The sequence below is a fragment of the Drosophila simulans genome, chromosome 3R, assembly GCF_016746395.2.
Source record: "Drosophila simulans strain w501 chromosome 3R, Prin_Dsim_3.1, whole genome shotgun sequence".
Classification (NCBI taxonomy): domain Eukaryota; kingdom Metazoa; phylum Arthropoda; class Insecta; order Diptera; family Drosophilidae; genus Drosophila; species Drosophila simulans.
In genome coordinates, this window is record NC_052523.2 from 10,305,660 (window position 1) to 10,322,665 (window position 17,006).

General features: G+C 44.9%; 4 protein-coding genes across 4 annotated transcripts; 1 reads left to right on the forward strand and 3 right to left on the reverse strand.

Annotated features, from left to right (window-relative positions):
- Window positions 1-153: 153 nt before the first annotated feature.
- On the reverse strand, window positions 154-944 carry LOC6727893 (mitochondrial import inner membrane translocase subunit Tim16). The gene is made up of 2 exons (XM_039294770.2): window positions 782-944; window positions 154-721 (listed from the first exon to the last, which is right to left on the reverse strand). Exons 1-2 carry the CDS (start codon window positions 942-944, stop codon window positions 459-461), a joined length of 426 nt encoding a protein of 141 aa, XP_039150704.1. The 3' UTR covers window positions 154-458.
- A 444-nt stretch (window positions 945-1,388) lies between these two features.
- Window positions 1,389-2,193, forward strand: LOC6727894. Its single transcript, XM_002103213.4, has one exon. The coding sequence runs from the start codon at window positions 1,405-1,407 to the stop codon at window positions 2,191-2,193; it is 789 nt and encodes a 262-aa protein (XP_002103249.1). The 5' UTR covers window positions 1,389-1,404.
- Window positions 2,194-2,201: 8 nt separating this feature from the next.
- On the reverse strand, window positions 2,202-14,330 carry LOC6727895 (F-box/LRR-repeat protein 7). The gene is made up of 5 exons (XM_016175393.3): window positions 13,903-14,330; window positions 4,325-5,199; window positions 3,467-4,264; window positions 3,207-3,386; window positions 2,202-3,133 (listed from the first exon to the last, which is right to left on the reverse strand). The coding sequence occupies exons 2-5, from the start codon at window positions 5,127-5,129 to the stop codon at window positions 2,598-2,600; spliced, it is 2,319 nt and encodes a 772-aa protein (XP_016034501.1). The 5' UTR covers window positions 5,130-5,199; window positions 13,903-14,330; the 3' UTR covers window positions 2,202-2,597.
- LOC6727896 (kappaPI-actitoxin-Avd3b) lies at window positions 8,496-9,690 on the reverse strand. Its single transcript, XM_016175392.3, has 3 exons — window positions 9,581-9,690; window positions 8,938-9,519; window positions 8,496-8,877 (listed from the first exon to the last, which is right to left on the reverse strand). The coding sequence occupies exons 2-3, from the start codon at window positions 8,999-9,001 to the stop codon at window positions 8,666-8,668; spliced, it is 276 nt and encodes a 91-aa protein (XP_016034502.1). The 5' UTR covers window positions 9,002-9,519; window positions 9,581-9,690; the 3' UTR covers window positions 8,496-8,665.
- Window positions 14,331-17,006: the final 2,676 nt, after the last annotated feature.

Sequence of the window (17,006 nt, forward strand, 5' to 3'; positions counted from 1 at the left end):
GCGCGCTCTACCGATATGCTCGCGCATCTCTAGCTTCTGCAACAGCTGATTTTAAAATTCAAAATTTACAAGTTCCTATTTCGAAATTTTGGAAGCCCATTGCAGCATTGGTATATTTACATCAGCATAACTAGATCAAGACATGGAACTTGGTTGATGCTTAAAATATTTTTATTTTCAAGCTCCAGCAAGCGTGATCTTAAAATTGTTCAAATTCTAGTTAGCTGGCCTGAGAGTAAAATATTTATACCTAACCATCTGAGCTAATTCGTGTTAGTTTACAAGAATTTCATAACATTTGTGTTCCCGGGAAGTAAAGTTGTTTACAGAAATTGTTTACACTTCTCTTCATGTTCGTAAATCTCTATTTACATCAACAGACTTTCATTTTTTGTACTTAACACGTAGTTTTTAAAACAATTATCAGCTAATTAGTTCGTTTGGGAAAACAAGGACACTCAGCGCCGCTGCCGCGCTCTGCTCTGAGACTCCTCCGCCGTCTCTTGAGCTGCTTCCGTATTCGACGACCTCGGCTGCTCATGGGCCTTAATTTCATGGTCCAACCGCTCTTTCGCCCGGAAAACCTTTGACTGGATATAGAAGGAGCCGCCTTTGGAGCGTTCGTTCACTTGAAACAGATGCTCGTAGTTCTTGATGATAGCGTCCACGTTCTTGGGGTCATCTATATTCAGGATCTGCTTGGCTTCCTCCAGCGTCATGCCTGCATTGATAAGTAGGTGTGAATAGTGAAATAGATAGCATGACTGTGTCCAAGACTTACCTGTGCGCAGGTTGGACTCGGCGCTCTTGTCGCCCTGCTTGCCACCACCCGCCCGTCGTGCTGCTTCCTGGGATGCGGCGATCTCCTGGCGCAGCGCCTTGGTGAAGGCTCTTCCCACTGCCTGGGCGCCCAACACGATGATCTGGGCGATATACTTGGCCATGACGTCGGTTTCTTGTACTTCCTGGGATTCGTACGTTAAATCTCCGGCACTCTATGTGTACAGCTTAATTTTGAGGCTCAAAAAACGTGTCGCTTTAATTACGCAACACTGTACTTTCCCTCCGTGTTCGAATTGTACTATTTAAAAGGCGTCCTTCTAAAGACATGCATACATAACTTTTAACACTTAATTTCGAAAGGGATTTATAATTGTATTCAGCTACCAGGTAAATTTTAGCTTTTACTCCAGATATTTACTAACGAGCAGGCGGCGAAAGGCGGATTAAACAGCTGATTAGGGATGGTACACGGTTTTCATACAGACCTATCGATAGGTTTCATAGGAAATCGAAATATTTTTAAAAACGAACTACTTAAATATTTTTTACCACGACTACTTTGTCATCGATAACAATAGTCAGTTATCGTTTTCAAAAATTCAAAATTCCCTAGTTAAGCCAATGACTCAGGAACCCAACTGGAAAAAGGATTACGACCGCCTGGTCCGCGAGCATTTGAATGATCAGAATCAGGCGAAAACGCTACAACGACAAATACGGCACTTTCGGTCAAAGCGCGTACGACTCCAGAATGAAATCGAGGCGGAGAGCAAGAGCATGGACGTTTGGGTAAAGATGATGGAGAACTTGCACCGCGGAGTGGAGCGCTTTCAGCACAACCACCTGCTCACGCCCAAAAAGCGCAAGCAGCTGCGCCGCATAATGCGAAAGCTGCCCTTGAGCAGTTTGGATGAGCAGGTGCGACTGATGGAGGTGTCGGAGCAGTTGGTGCCCAAGCCGTGCAAGGAGACTCCTAAACCACCGAAGGGCAACGAACGCCAGTTCATCAAGTACTCAGTTCCGCATCAGAAAAAGAACTGCGATCCCAATAATCAATCCCCCGTGGACAAACGGCTGGCCAGGCTATATGCCAATCTGAAGGCTCTGCAAAAAATCCACGAGCAGACCTCGTCCGTCATCGCTGATATACGTTCCCTGATGGCCACTATTGACTATTTGGAGCGCGGAAACTGCACCAAGATAAAGATCACTCCAGCGGAGGGTTCCAGGCCGTCAATAAAGGCCACCATCGAATTGGATCGGCTGCGCAGGACCAAGAACGGTAACCACTACACTCGGGAAAGTATGGACGTACGTCCTCCGTACATCCTTGACCATGTGCCGCAATTGAAACCAAACATTTTCGACGCTCTGGGAAGAAAGGCGAAAAAGTCAAAACCTAAGCACTGAACCGTTTCTGGTGGGGAAAATAATTTATTACTCCAAGAATTAGTCTACTTAGACATAGTCTCTACTGAACATGCTCTACGCTAGTCCTGTCCTGCGTCCGTTTGATATATACAATTTACAATAATCTTATTTAGCTCGGGCAAAGTGGTGGCTGATTCAAGAGAACACTTTAAGATATGCTTTTTATATAAATAATATCCAAACCAATAGATTCTCTCGGTTAATCATTGAACTAAAACTTGAGGACTTGTATCCCAAAAGTCCGTGTATGGCTAAAATTTGCCTGCCACTTTATCAACTATTTTGTTTTTCAAGAGTATTCTTTGCCCATAAATTCCCTTTATATCTGTGCTCATATGGCCTGCCTCTGTGCTTTGTGGTGGATACCGCCGGCTTGGGACATCTCAACAGAATCCCGGATTGGTGTGTTCGATGATGCAGCGCTTGCAGTACTTCTTGACCGCCCGGTAGCCCTCGATGGACACCGGACAGTCCTGGATATTCAGTTGCTGGAGTCCACGGCAATAATACGCGATACACTGCACCCCGCGGTCCGTGATCATGTCGCAGCTGCGCAGGCTGAGCTTCTTTAGGTTCGGACAACTTTCGGCCAGAGCTCGAAGCCCCGCATCGCTCACATCGCACTTCCCGATGTCCAAGGCTCGCAGACGTGGGCAGGATCTCGCCAGAACCGTAATGGAGTCATCGCTCACGGCCTCACATCCTCGAGCGTTTAGGTAGCGCAGCTTATAGCACCGCCTGGCAATCACCTTTAGCCCCGCATCCGAGACCCGTTCGCATTTGGCCACGGAAAGGTAGCGCAGTGCAGCTCCCAGCTTGGCTAACTCATACAATCCGAAATCCGTGATGTTCAGGCAGTCGGACACACTGAGCTCCTTCAGCGAGACGCAAAAACTGGGCACAAACTTCAGACCCGCATCTATTAGTTTGGGATAAGAATAGTTATTCATATGGTATCGTATCTATCATACGAGTAATCCACTCCAACTCACCTGTGACTTGTATGCAGCGGCGCAGATAAAGGTAAACCAGCTGGGGGCAGTTCTTGACCACGATCTTCAGACCCATGTCATCGATGGCCATGCAGTCCGTGAGGTCCAGATACTGAAGCAGCAGGCGACGCGGCGGCTCCATGTGGGGATTAGGACTGATGCTGCTCACCTGGCTGCAGCCTGAGAGAAAATATGATTTAAAACATGAAATCATTATCATCCATAAAAAATCCAAGATCCAATAAACTATCTGCACTCACCCGTCACATCCAGGTGCTGCAGGTTGCTGCACTTTGTCAGCGCCTCGACCAGCGCCTGATTGGAGATGTCCACGCAGGTCTGTAGCTGAAGGTGGGTCAACTCGGGGCAGCGGCGCGTGAGGAGCTGAAGACCCTTGTCCGAGATGCGGCAGCCATCGGCGAGCATGACGCGCTCCACCTCCGGACAGGCGCCATTGCAGCTCTGGCCGCACAGCTGGCGAAAGATCATCTTCAGCGTCTTGTCGCCATTCAAGTGCTCGCCCCGCAGCGAAATCACCTTCCACAGGATAGGCCGCCAGGCGAGATGCTCGAATCTACGGCAGACTCGCGCCACGTTGCACAGCTCACAGCTGTCCAGCCATGAGAAGATCCGTACAACGGCCTCGTCGGGCAGACGATCAAAGAGCGGACCGCAGCGGAAGGGACCTTTACGGTTCCAGGGCGGCGGTCCAATGGCGGTGCCAGACGCTGCTCCTCCTCCCAATCCATTGCTGGAGGCTCCTCTTCGCGGCGTTGTAGTTGGCGTACTGCTAGCCATGATTCCCGCTCCACTGGCCGTGGTGGAATTGGTCACATTGCCCGCTCCGCCACTTGAATGGTGACCTGTGGGAGAGGGTGAGACCAGCGTGGCATAGCCCTGATCCAAGCTGGGCGAGAAGCGGCCCAGGTTGCACAGCCCGTCCGACAGGCTCTGGCCCTTGGAGTGCAGGTGGTTCGAGTTGGAGCTGCGGTTCAGCAGGTAGCGATCCGATCCACTCGTTTCGCTGGGACTGGAGGTGCGCGGATGATGCAGGCGTTCTGGGATGATAATAAAGGATTAGGATTATTATTTCAGGACCTGGATTTAAGTCTACACACCTGGCAGTCGCTCGTTCCCGCTACCGCTGCTGTAATCCTCCAGGTAGTAGCGTTCGTTTTGGAACTGACTCGCCTCGGCGCCTAAGGGAAGGGCTCTCAGGGCGTTGCCCAGATACAGTGACTCCATCTTTTTGTCCAGCAGGTACTGGGCTCCATTGCCGCCGCTGCCATTGCTGCTGAGTACAGTGGGCACACTGCAGCGGCCACCTTGGGCACGTCTTCGTCCTCCAGCTCCACCACTGCCACTTCCAGCTCCACCGCCACCCGCGTTGTTGTCACTCGAGTCCTCCGTATCCGCACTGTTGCCGTGCATCCAACTGGGTCGCTGGGTTCCAAATTGCAGGACATGTTCTAGTGTTAGGAAGTTCCGCGGCTGTGGTACGGGAGCCACGTTCCTCGACGCCGGAGCTGGTAGTTCTGGGGACTTCTTCGCATGCCTACCCACCGAAGCCGTGGAGTGGGCTCCATAGTTGGTCTGCTGATCGGTTGGTCGCGAGTGCCGGCCTCTCAGCTCGAAGGTAGCCGCTTTTTGCTGCACCATATGGAGCACTGCTGCCGCCGTCGAGGATGCCACAGCCTGGTCGCTGGGCGGCGTAGAGCTGCGCGAGGCCAGCGCTTCAGCCACCTCCAGGCCGGGATTGGGTGACTTGCGGGACATCATCTTGTAGGCTTGTGGATCCAGCGGACTGGAGCTCAGCGGATGCGGATGGTGGTAGTGGTCACGTACCGCATTGCTGTTGCGGCCCAATGAAGCAAGTGGACACTCCAGGTCGCTGCTGCGACGGTTGCTCGTCTTGTGCGACATGGTTGGTTCCTCTCCGGGTCGGAGGATCCTTTGTCTATCAGCTAGGAGGCCTCTAGAGTGGCGCGAAGGTCTATAATATACAAATAAGGAATACTTTTAATATAATTCTTTAATAGTGCAATAAAGTCCATTAGTGTAAGTGTAGATAACTAGGCACACCTTTGAGATATATATTAACAAAATTAGCATCCATTATTAAGGAACACGCCTATCTCAGATTAAGTAATTTTAAGACTGCAAACAAATGTCTGATTTTTCCAATTGAATTGTAATTATGGTGGAATTTCCTAATATCATTTAACCCAAAGGCTCCAAACAAAGCCATATGTGTGCCAAGCTGTAAATGGAATTCAAATCTGCGATGGCCATGGGAACACGGAATGCCTGGCGAAGTGGAAGTGTGTGGGTAGCCATTTGTGGGTCTGCATGCCATTCGCAATTATTAGAGGGAAAAGCAGCGATGGTGCGGCATAACTGGGAGTCATAAAATGCATATACATTGCTGTGCAAACCACTCCTCCGAATCTTTACTGCATTTGACCTTTCAAATCCAGCACTCGACTCTGGTGGGTGAAATGAGTTGGGGATTGTTGGAATTATCGGTTGTCGGCAAACAAATCGTTCTGCGCACGTATATATTTTCACAATTAATAAGGGGATCGCCCACGCTCCGAACAAAAATCATTGCTTAGCTTTATATGTGAACAACGGGCATATCTTTTATTTGGCCACACGTATGCTGTCATTTCCATTGAGTCGCGCTCCAAGCTCCAGCTCCATTCATTGTTGTTGCTCCGGAACCAGTTTGCTGGGGAAGCTGCAGAGGATCGGGGTGAGGCATGGGGGGAACTGTGTATTTGGGATGAGGAAGAGGCTGCCAAAGCAGCAGAGGCGTGGGCTGGCTTGTGGCCATCCGCAATTTGGCCTAACCTTAAGACCTTAAATTAAGCCGAAAGTAACCCAATTCGGCAAGTTGGGCACAAGAACAAGAGATTTGGGCAGAAGCCATAACCGTTCTCCGGCTAGGGGGCTTTGCATAATTTACTCGCCCATCTGTAAACCATCTCTTAATAGAAAACTATAAATTTATTTCAAATTTCCGTGGCATTTCTGGGTGGGGCCGAGCTTTTTTACGGGGCACACCTACGGAAAAAATGGGGCTGGGGTGGCATACTTTTGGGACGAGTAAATCAAAAGCTACTCACAAGTGGAGCTCCGCGCCCGGCTTTATTTTTATTGTAATCAAATTTGAAATTAATTTCAATTTCTGATTTTTGTGTTGTATCATTTTGTGGCCGCGCCATAAATAAACACACCAATAGGCTGGCAATAATAACGCGGTGCTCTAGCACATTTGGTGGTGCCACGGAAATATGTCTTGTCATTTGGCTTATGGCAGCTGATTAATCTTAGCATCTCCGAAACCGAAACCCAAACCAAGACCAAGACCCAACCAAAAACTGAGAATCTAAATCTGAATCTGAATCCGAGGTGAAGTGGAGCCGCCGCCTGTCGCGTATGCCTCATATGGAATGTCGCTCAACTGGTTCGTAGCCCCAAACGAAAATCCCCGAAGAAAGAAAGGAAAATGCTCCGAGCTCCAGAGATCACTTCACTCTGGTCCACTCTGGTCCACTCCAGCCCAATTCAATCCGTTCGAGGGGCATTCGATTTTTTCCTAGACCATGGCCAGCCATTGCCATAATTCACAATAGTTGGACAATAAATAATTAATAAAGCACGCTCGGTGTGTGGACAAAAGTGTCAAATGGTTCATTGGGCAACACAGCATGGAATTTGCATAAATTTACATGCAAATGTAATTCATTTTGTTTGTCTTATGCTTTGTCTCTCGACTGAAGGGCCTAAAATATCATTAGTAACGCATTAAGTGTTGTAAACAACGCACGAAGCTTGTAAAGTTCTTGTCTTCCAACACTTGGAACTCAGATTAAAGCCAGGTTTAAGAAATTTGAAGGAGAAAGTTTTGGTCAAGATATATTGACTTAAGTATGAGCATTTACCATAATTTGGTAAATTTATCTACATTTTATCCAAATAAAACGTAATGTGCGAGTAAATATATATTAATAATCCGGATAAACTTCACAATTATATTATTATTATTATTATTAACTGAGAATTTACGATGCGTTATGCAATTTCGCTTCATTTTATTTAAATTAAATGAGTATTATCTTCAGACTTTTTGGCGTCCTTACCATTAAATTTATATCCCGGATTACCTTCGTATCTGTCAAGTTGCTCAATCAATTGCTGTTCAATTAAGCCGCGTATATATTTCGCAATTTTTATTGCTCAAATAAAAATTAAAAAGCCAGCTAAGGCCAGCGATCGGCGGACGTCCATTGGAAACTGGTCCAGCTCAGTATCTGGCTCGATCTGTGTCTATGTTCCTATCTCCATCTTTACGTGCTTGTCCATATTTCCCTGTCCAAGCCAAGCCTCTTCAACTGAGCTCAACGAGCACACAAACGAGCACATAAAATATGACAACAACAAGTACTAATTATTTAATATGCTTAATGAGCAAATGTCGCCATCGTGGTGCCCACAGTGCACTCGAACATGGCAAGACTGCCTCGGCACAGTGGGCAAAATGTTTGAATAAGATATAAATAATCAATTAAACAAGGAACTGCGCAGAGTGTGAAATTTAAATAAATGTAATGGATATCTTTTAACTACTGTTATTAACTGAGTGTGTAGATGTTCGATGGGCAATCTTGTACTTTTTGATAGTGTCATCTTTTTGAGCACTTTCTCGTTAATGGAAATCCCCATTTCTTCACCTTCCTGATTACTTTATTTCTCTATATTAATCACATTGGGCACACTGTGCGCTGTGTCAAACTAATAACTGCTATTTTCAACGTTTGTGTGTGGCGACCGTTGTCTGCACATGGTTGAAATCTAACGCCGTGCGGCAATAGCAACAACAGCGGCCACATCTTGGCGCCACGGACAGCGGGCACCTTTTGGCCTCCATGGCTTGGCATGCTGAGCGCCTGGCCCCAAGTCTTGGCCCCAGAGGCATGTGCTCCACGGAGTGGCTATGTGTGTGTGCGGCTACCGTTTTCCCCCAGCAATTGCCGCTCTGTGGGTTGGCTTTTTGCATAGTGTCAATTTTGATTTAGCAAAACGTTGATGGTGCTGCTGTTGCAATTGTTTTTGCTGCAGTTGTGCCTGCAATTGTTATTGCTGCAGCTCCATTGGGTTGTCAGCGCACCCGCCGCCTAGCACCTCCTGGGCAAATAGACACCCACTGCGGAACAAGCTGGCGCTGCCTAGAAAGTGGGTGGCGCTGACAAGTTTTACAAAAAAAAGAAAAATACAAGAATAAATATATACGAGTATGAGCTTAAATTATAGTAAATATTTCTTGGCAGCGAAAATGGGCGCAGCATCAACTTGATTTTCTCAGCGATTTCACACAAAATGCAATTAGCTCGACTGGCCTTAGCGTATTTAAGTCTCATTTATTAGTTATTGTTTGATTCGAATCGTTGTTCTTTTCAAGCGCCAGTGGAATTCAAATTAATTGGCAGAGAAACTGGGGCTAGGCAAATTTTGCGACATCGAGCTTGGGTATGGAAGTTGTTGCCATTGCTCGCACCTCCATAGAAGATGAACCTTTGGCACCTCTGCGACGTGGAGTTGTAGAACCAATTGCGCAGATAGGCCTTGCCTTTGCCCACATCCAGTGGCTGGAGGCATCTGCGTTTGACTAAAATCACATAGTCGATGAGTTTATGAAGTTACTTTTTGAGTGGGAATCCACACTTACTCGAATGACTCTGCTGCAGACAGAGCAGCAAAAGAATGAGGAGACACGATATCTTGAACAGCATGGTGATACAATTGAAACTAACAAGAATAAATAGCTATTGACAACTTTTATGCCACCAACAATTGTTTTCGAACTAGAGAGCTATATTAAATCAGGTGGTATAGAACAAACTCCAGTGTTTGTCTTATATTGCCTATGATAGCCAAATATTGTGTTAGTTGTTTGCTTCTAATCATTCGCCATGCATTTAAGCTGCCTTTTTAGGCATTTGTAAAAGTAAACAAAAGCAGGTGAGAAAGAAGTATATAGTTACAGTGAAATTTTAATTCAAATATAACCTGATTGTTATGTACTATACATGTAACTTAAATATTATGAAATATTAAATATTATAAATTTAGAGACAATTCTTTTTGCAATGCCACCAAGTTGCAAAGTTATTTGCATTTCCATTTCCACTGATACGTTTTCCATTGAATCTAAATTTCCGACAGACTCTCCAATTTCTGTCGTAGTACCAGCGAATTTTCCAAATCGCACCTTTGCCAGTATTTTTAGGCAAAACGCATATTGCTCTATCTAAATTGACAGATGTTAATAACTTTAACAAGTCTCAAATATAAGTTGCACATCTACTTACAAGTGCTAATCTGAGGTGTAATAACTATTAAGATCAAACCGAGATATAGCCATTTTAACAGCATTATTTATGTGTGACTGAGTTGTAAGTTGATAAATGCAAAAGGTACGAATATTAAACAGCTTTTATAGGTGAATTAATAAGCCAAGCGACAGTCGCAATTTAAACACCCTATAAAATGCTTACGACTCGTTTTCTATTTAACATTATTTGTATTCATAAGGTAATTAAATAACCCATTATGCGGCCTAACGTCTTCCCAAAACTGGCTTACCCACTTACTACCTTTAAGAACCCCGAAATTTATTTATTCGCTGCCATTCTGTGGCAATTAGGCATTGCTTAAATATTTATTTCGACACATTTAATTGGCCGCAACAATGGCTAAACTCGGTTAACCGTTCAGTTAAGTTAAATGAACCCGAATTCTGTGGCTTCTCGTGTTGCTGTTGTCTCTATGCAAATATGCGATGAAAAGAATTGAAAGTTGACACAGTTCACAAAGAATTCGAAATGTTTCGCCAGAAGAAAGAGGGGAGAATGTGCTCGTATTATTAAATATGTATGGGCGGCATTTCGGAATGGGCTATATTTTTGCCTATGCATGCATAAATAGGTGCTCGTTATAAAGGTTCCAGCTGAATAGGCCGTAGATGGGAAGTTGGAGAAAGAGATTGATATGGTAGAAAGTATTGGATGGAACGAATGCATGAAGACTCAATGTGGTCGTAGCGAAATTAATTAGAGCATTCGACTTGATTTCGAGCTATGCGATATCGGCGGATATAGTACTCCTTCCCCGCTCTAACTGTAAATTATTGGAATTTTGTCTCAATTTGTAGATTCTGCAATCTCAATTACCTAGGCAAAAAAACTTTCTCAGGAAGCTGCTCAGTGACTGTGGAAAAACTAGTTTAAATTTCCACTTGGCCATCGCTCACTTTTTGTTCAGCGCTGATTGATCTGATAGTGCAAAAAATGTTTAATATATATATATGTATATATATAAATTGATTTCTTGACGTCTACGCGCTATCCATCAAAATGGGACTTGCCTTTAAAGTTTTTACGAAATTTCTTTAATGGTTTTGTGCCATTTCTTTCGTCATTATCTGTAACTAAAAATTTCACCCGAGCCATTAAAGAAGAACGCGCAGATTTTAGTCGAACTAATTAAACCGAATCTTATATAATGAACCGTGAACACAATAACAACCGTGAAGACGCAGACGCGGCGATTGAAACATTGAGACTGTCATCAATCAAAGGCAGATTCTTGGCCAGCTTCTCATCCTCGACTCGAGCATAATTCAAATTCCAAGCGAATTTCCAGTTCGTTGCTTGAGTCTTTTGTTCTGCGCCACGGCCCCGAAAATAACTTTTGGCAGTGACTGTGCCTTAAGCTCAAAATTAAACAGCAAGCCCGGGCAAAATAAATCACAAAATGGGGCCCAGAAACAAGGCGAGCTCATTGCAAATTACATGCTGTTCCAGGGGCAGTGCTGACTTTGACGGGGCCAGCACAATTGCGGACGTGAATGATGGCACCACGGCTAATCCCCAGATACCCAGATTCAGAGATCCGAGATCCCCTCTACCGAGATCCCCGAATTCGAAACACATAAATCCAGGCCAAGTCAAAGTCCAATAAAAATGTCGAGCAAATGCAAAAGAGCGACAAATGCTTGACGGACCAAATGTCAGAGTTAATTTATCTAAAAGCATTGCCCGACTTTTCGCTGCTAGACGGCTGCTAAAAGAAGACAGAGATCGGATAATTTTAATTAAGACAAAATATTTGAAATTCTGCACAAGACAACGAGGTCTCTCTAACAAGAAGCTAACAATTTGCCGCGCGCAATTTTTCAAATTACATTTCATTACAGAGAGAGAGGGAGAGAGAGCGAGGGAGAGAGATGGCCATGATCGAGTGATAAGTGCAAGAGAAAAGCACCGTTTTGTCCCCGTCTCTTGGCCACTTTTCATTCGGAAATCGGAATCCGTCGAGAAAGAGAGCGAAACAGGTTATATCCGTGTGGTGGTGGCCCGCATGGCCAAAAGACCAAGCCTAAGCCAAAAGACGCCCGCATAGGTTGCCTATCTGCTTTTTTCCGCCATCTAATATGCTACACATAAATTGTTTAACAAATTTAATTTTAAAGTTCAGCCCGCAATGCCCTGCGACAACGGCAACGACAACAGCAACAATTGTGGCAGCAACTATGTCAGTCACTCGGCAACATGGCCAACTAGCAAGTAGAAACAACATTCCAGCTGCCTCCCCCCGCGCACCTGCACCGCCGCCCTCTCCTCACCATCCCCCCTCGCCAGTTGCCCCCCTGCTCTAGCTGGCAATCGTCAAGCTCGTAACTAGCTGCAGCTACAAGTTGCCGTTTCTAATACAAAACTGTCGCTTGTGGCGTGAGAGACTGCAACTCCGGCCACCGAGCTCTCTTGGCCACGATTCGCGGCAAGCTTTGGCTTTCGAGACAACAACAGCAGAAAAAAAAAAAAGTCAAGAAAAATGAAAATAAAGGAAAAATAAATAATAAAAAATACGTCGCATTGCATTTTAGTATTTGCTGATTGCACTGTTGCAAGAGCTATGAAATCATACAAACAGACACATAAATACCCGCACACACACAGCGCAGGGAGACATACAATAAAAGTTGCGGACAAGAAAGGAAAGTCGATTAGCCGGCGGATAGAGCCGAATTAAAAATGCTCTTCAGATTAAAGGCCAAATCCCTGATTCTCTATACGTAAAATGAAAATTTAAGCGCAATAAATAAATATGGTATATTTTATAATGCTGCCTTTTATTGAAATGTTAAAACCAATTAGCAATATTTCCCCTCAAACTAGATAGTAAAAATGCAAGCCATAAATATTTTATATAAAATATATCGTAATACGCAAAAAACCAAACTAATTACTAATATATTGTGGCATCTTAGAAATATGAAAGTTAAAATGGATAATGAATTTTAGTGAATATATTAATGGATAGCTACATTTCCCAAGTAGTTGATGTATCCCCGCCAAGGCAGTTCGAAATATAGAAATAATAAATATAAAAAAGAAACTGTTGAAAATCTCATGAAATCGGCGAGTGGCTTTTCCATGTCGGCAACTGCGATGGCGGCAGCCTTTTGGCTTGAAAGCTTTTTGGCTTTGATTGGGGCTGCGGGCCATGGCTGAATGCTGGACTGCTGGATTGTTGGACCTCTGGATTGTGGATTGCATTGGCTCTCCAAGTGGCCAAGTGGCTCGCTGGCTGGCCTGTCATTGCAATGCGCATATGTTGACATTTTTGTAGGAAATATTTGAAATAGCTGGTAAATGCGCGAGTAAGCGGGCGATCTTTGCCCGCTTTCATTGCGAATAGCCGCTGGCTGGGAAAGTGCGAGCCCGACACAAATGCCAAAATGTTGTGATATCAAATGTCCAATTTGTAATCATTTAGCCATGCTAAGATTACAAGGGAGAAGTCAAACATAATAAATTCGTCTGCTTGTTTCGGTTTCGGTTGGTTTTTTTTGCTGGGTATACGAGTATATGGTTCCAGCTAACCGAACTACAGGGGCAAACCCTCGGGCACTTTGCTAATGATGTGAAGAGCCGAAAACATTTGGCCAACACGTGTGCCATACCTCTGATCACCCAACGCTGGATAGAATTCTCTACATATGTATCTGTCTATCTGGTGGGCACTGTGGAGTTCCAGGAAAAATATGAATATAGCTATTTTCGCGGGGGAAAAAGGAAAGTCGCTTGGCGTATAATTGCCGAGAGCATGCGTTTGTGTGAGGATGAAATTCAATCAGTTGGCCATAAACATATCCGTTGCAGCAACTCCTAGTTGAGTTAATGACCAGTCGAGAGATCCCGACTTCCTCTACGTGTATAATTTGCATGCAACCAGCTCGCGGAGAGGGTGTATCTCCAGCTCCATCCGCATCTGCATCGGTGGTTGTATCGCGAACGAGTTATATGCCAAAGTGGTGCAGCAACAACAATAAATATATATCTCCAAAGGTGTGATTTTAATGTGACAACTTTTGCAACTGGTTTGGGTTTTGGCTTTGGTTTTAGTTTGGGGTCGAGAGTTTTCCTCCTATGCGAGGTGTCACAGGGAATGGGCGTACGAATAATTTCATTAAAGTTTTACGATCGTGCAATATTAATAAAGAATACTATGGAATATATGCTTAACGAAGCCATACAGAAACAAAGAGAGCGAGAGGGCGAGCGAAAGAGAGGGCCTGAAAACCTGAACCTCGAATTGCAATTTAATAAGTTGTGATCGCCCATTCTACCTTGATGATTATACAGGTAACTCCGTTTGGCTTCTCATTTATGCATCGCATAGCACTTTGTTTATTTGGCAGTTTTTGCAGCTTCATTTAATTTCCATTTATTTTCTCTGTTATTCCACTCGCACACACACACACTAGCGCACTCTTTTCTCTACTTTATTTTCATTGCAGGTCGCGTGAGAGTGTGTGCGTTTCGATCTTTCACTATGGCTCTTTGTGTTATCTTTTTTGCGCTCACTGACTCACGGCACCAACACCAGCGTAGACTCTCGCACACACACACACCCGTAGGACACGTAGGCACGCAACGCAGAGCGGCGCCTTGAGACCGTTTGATCCGCTTCTACGAGACCGGGACACGCGGGCACCTGGATGCGTCGACAGGTAAATGGCAACTGAGTGCGAGCCGCAGCTCAGAGGCTATCGATCGCGACCACGGCAGCAGCGAAAGAGAGCGGCGCGCTCTCTTGACCGAGGCAGTAACACACCACAGATGGTGGGAGGGTGGCATTGCCAGGCGAAACCGAAAGACTTAGGCAACGAACTTGTTGAGTTTTAAAGTTGAAAATCACATCCTCGAATTCAAAATACTTGATGAAGAGATACTGAGACCACAGAACCAAATAGTCATTGCTTTAATGAACTTGTTTTTAATTTCCTAAGAATGTTATATACCTAATATCAAATTTCAAATATAAAGTTGAGATGTTTTAAAAGCAATATTTCTTATTTATTTCTTAAAATTTAAGACATTTTCTATTTCTAAGTGAAAGTTGTTTTTTTTTTTTTAATGTAGATTTTATTAGGCAAACAATTAATATTATTAATTAAGAAATTTAAATTCACCACTTATTCGAACTATTTCACCGTGTTCCCAAACTCCTGGTCCGCTCTCTCCACCCCCTTGTGAACCAACGCCTGTTGGACATGTTGTGCTACTTTTCCGTTTTTGTTGTTCTGCTGCTGTGCTCGCAAAAATATTTCCACCACGGCATAACTAAATGTGCCTGTGGGCTTAACTGGCATACAAGAAGAGAGCCCCTCAAGATTCCAGGCTGAAAATCTTAAAAAAAGAGGCTTAAGAGTACGGCTGAGTGGGTCTGTGCATGTGTGAGCTGTGTGTGAGTGAGCTGGATTACAGGCGCGCATGCGCAGCGCACGCCTCTCGCCCTCGCGCTCCCTCTTTTGTTTGCAATGGAATTTCTTTCTTTTCATAAACATGTTTTCTGGCCGCTGTTGTTGGCTTATTACAGCATTTAAGAGGCAAAAAAAAAATCGAGGGGTGCGGGGCTCGGCATAGGGGATCGGGCACACACTAAGCCCAAGTTGCATGAAACAAGTTCAGCGCTCGACTTTGGCTGCGGCAGCTCAGTTTTGGTCCGCTCTCGGCTTGCTGCGTTTTAGCCAGCCCAGCTCTTAACTTCTTCTTGAATGACTGCGGCGCAGGAATGCAGTGTTGTAAATAGCTAAGGCCGCAGCGACGCAGGCGGCGACTGCGACGCCAGCAGCGAATGCAAGCGGACCGCACCACATTGTTGTTGGGCGCAGAATCAGAGCAAGTCGGAGGACGACCGGGCCAACAGATCGCGACAACGATCACAGCAGAGAATTCGAGCTGCAGCTTTGCACAGGCAGAAATATTGTGTCTTACGAGAATACACTGAATTAGGATGTAAACTGCAGTATTTCCTAATGCTCAAGTGGTCATCAAAATTATTACTCAATAAAATGAGATGTTAAGACTTATGACAATGAATTTTTAAAGCCAAACAATTAATTTTCCCTGTGTAGCGTTCGATGTTGCTGTTGCCGGAGCTAAGGCTGGAGCAATGAAAATTGCTGAGAGCGCCCCGAGGGCTTCCAACTTGGATTGGGACTGGACATGGTTGGGACCCGGGTCTCTTGCCGCTGCTCTTGACCACGATCGATAAGGCTCGCACACACACGGCCACATCAGAGACGGGCTTTTCGTGTAGGTTATGTTTATGAATTGTCTTGCAGATTTTTGCACACGGAATTATGCGTTTATCTCAGAGGGTTAATTTCACTGGCTGCTGCTGTTGTAGCTGTTGCTGCCGCTCTCATTGTTGCTGTTATTGCTGTTGTTTTCCATGGCCTGGGTAATTAAATCGCAAGAAGCTGATAATATATGGAAAAGGGCTCAAAGTGTGCAGGAAAATGGTTTGTTTTGCCCCTTTTTTTTTGCCAAAAGGGTTTTCTGGCTCTGCCGCTGCAATTGCTGCTGCTGCGCCTGCTGCTGTGCATTTGCCCGCTAGGAAATTATTCATGATAACAGAGATTGCATTGATTGATTGTGTGGCTGCACTTGGGATGGGTTCGACTCGGATCTCCTGATCAGGCTTTGGCTGCTCCGGGGTGCTTTGCGGGGCTTGTGGAGGGGGCCGTGGGGTCGCCGGGTTCCTGGGAGCTGTTGCATCGACGGCTACCGAGTCTGAGTTATTTGGGCTATTAAATGTCTGTGATTTGGTCATAAGTTATAGGAACATCGACAATCAATTGTTGGCGGGTCTAGGCGGTTACCACATGTGGCAGTAGCTGGCCCCTGGCAGCTGAATACTGAAACTTAATAGTCTTCGAAAGGAATTTGGTAAGAGCGCTCCGCGAAGGATATTCATATTTAATATGGAAAATTGAATTCATTAAAATTTATTTTTGAATCAAATTATTTTATTTTTTACTTATACTCCTAGCTTTTCAACCACAAAATTCCTCTGACACTTTGACCTTGTTACTCTCTTATGTGATTTAATTACTCCTAATTAAATTACTCCAGCTATTAGCAACGTATGTCATAAATAAAGGAACTCGAAACTAAATATAACTGGAGAAATAAACCCAGTTAGGAGCCCTTAAAATATGCAATGAAAACGTTTTTGGCCTCGATTCGCACAGAAAGACAAGCCCAAAGTTGAACAACCCAGAAGAGGAGCAGAGTGGGGACCATGTATATGACCAAATATTGGCACAAATGAGCGTGTCTCCAGTGCATTGACGAGTCCCCCTTTGGTATCGATCAAACAGAAGACGAGCCAATACCGGAGAGATTCCAGGACAAGCCCCCATCGAATTGGTGAGCTGCCATG

Coding starts and splice junctions, on each gene's coding strand:
- LOC6727893 (XM_039294770.2), bottom strand. CDS start 944: ATGGCCAAGTATATCGCCCAGATCATCGTGTTGGGCGCCCAGGCAGTG. Junction 722..781: donor CGAGTCCAACCTGCGCACAG/GTAAGTCTTGGA, acceptor TTATCAATGCAG/GCATGACGCTGGAGGAAGCC.
- LOC6727894 (XM_002103213.4), top strand. CDS start 1,405: ATGACTCAGGAACCCAACTGGAAAAAGGATTACGACCGCCTGGTCCGC.
- LOC6727895 (XM_016175393.3), bottom strand. CDS start 5,129: ATGTCGCACAAGACGAGCAACCGTCGCAGCAGCGACCTGGAGTGTCCA. Junction 4,265..4,324: donor CGGGAACGAGCGACTGCCAG/GTGTGTAGACTT, acceptor TTATCATCCCAG/AACGCCTGCATCATCCGCGC. Junction 3,134..3,206: donor CCGCTGCATACAAGTCACAG/GTGAGTTGGAGT, acceptor CCAAACTAATAG/ATGCGGGTCTGAAGTTTGTG.
- LOC6727896 (XM_016175392.3), bottom strand. CDS start 9,001: ATGCTGTTCAAGATATCGTGTCTCCTCATTCTTTTGCTGCTCTGTCTG. Junction 8,878..8,937: donor TCTGCAGCAGAGTCATTCGA/GTAAGTGTGGAT, acceptor ATGTGATTTTAG/TCAAACGCAGATGCCTCCAG.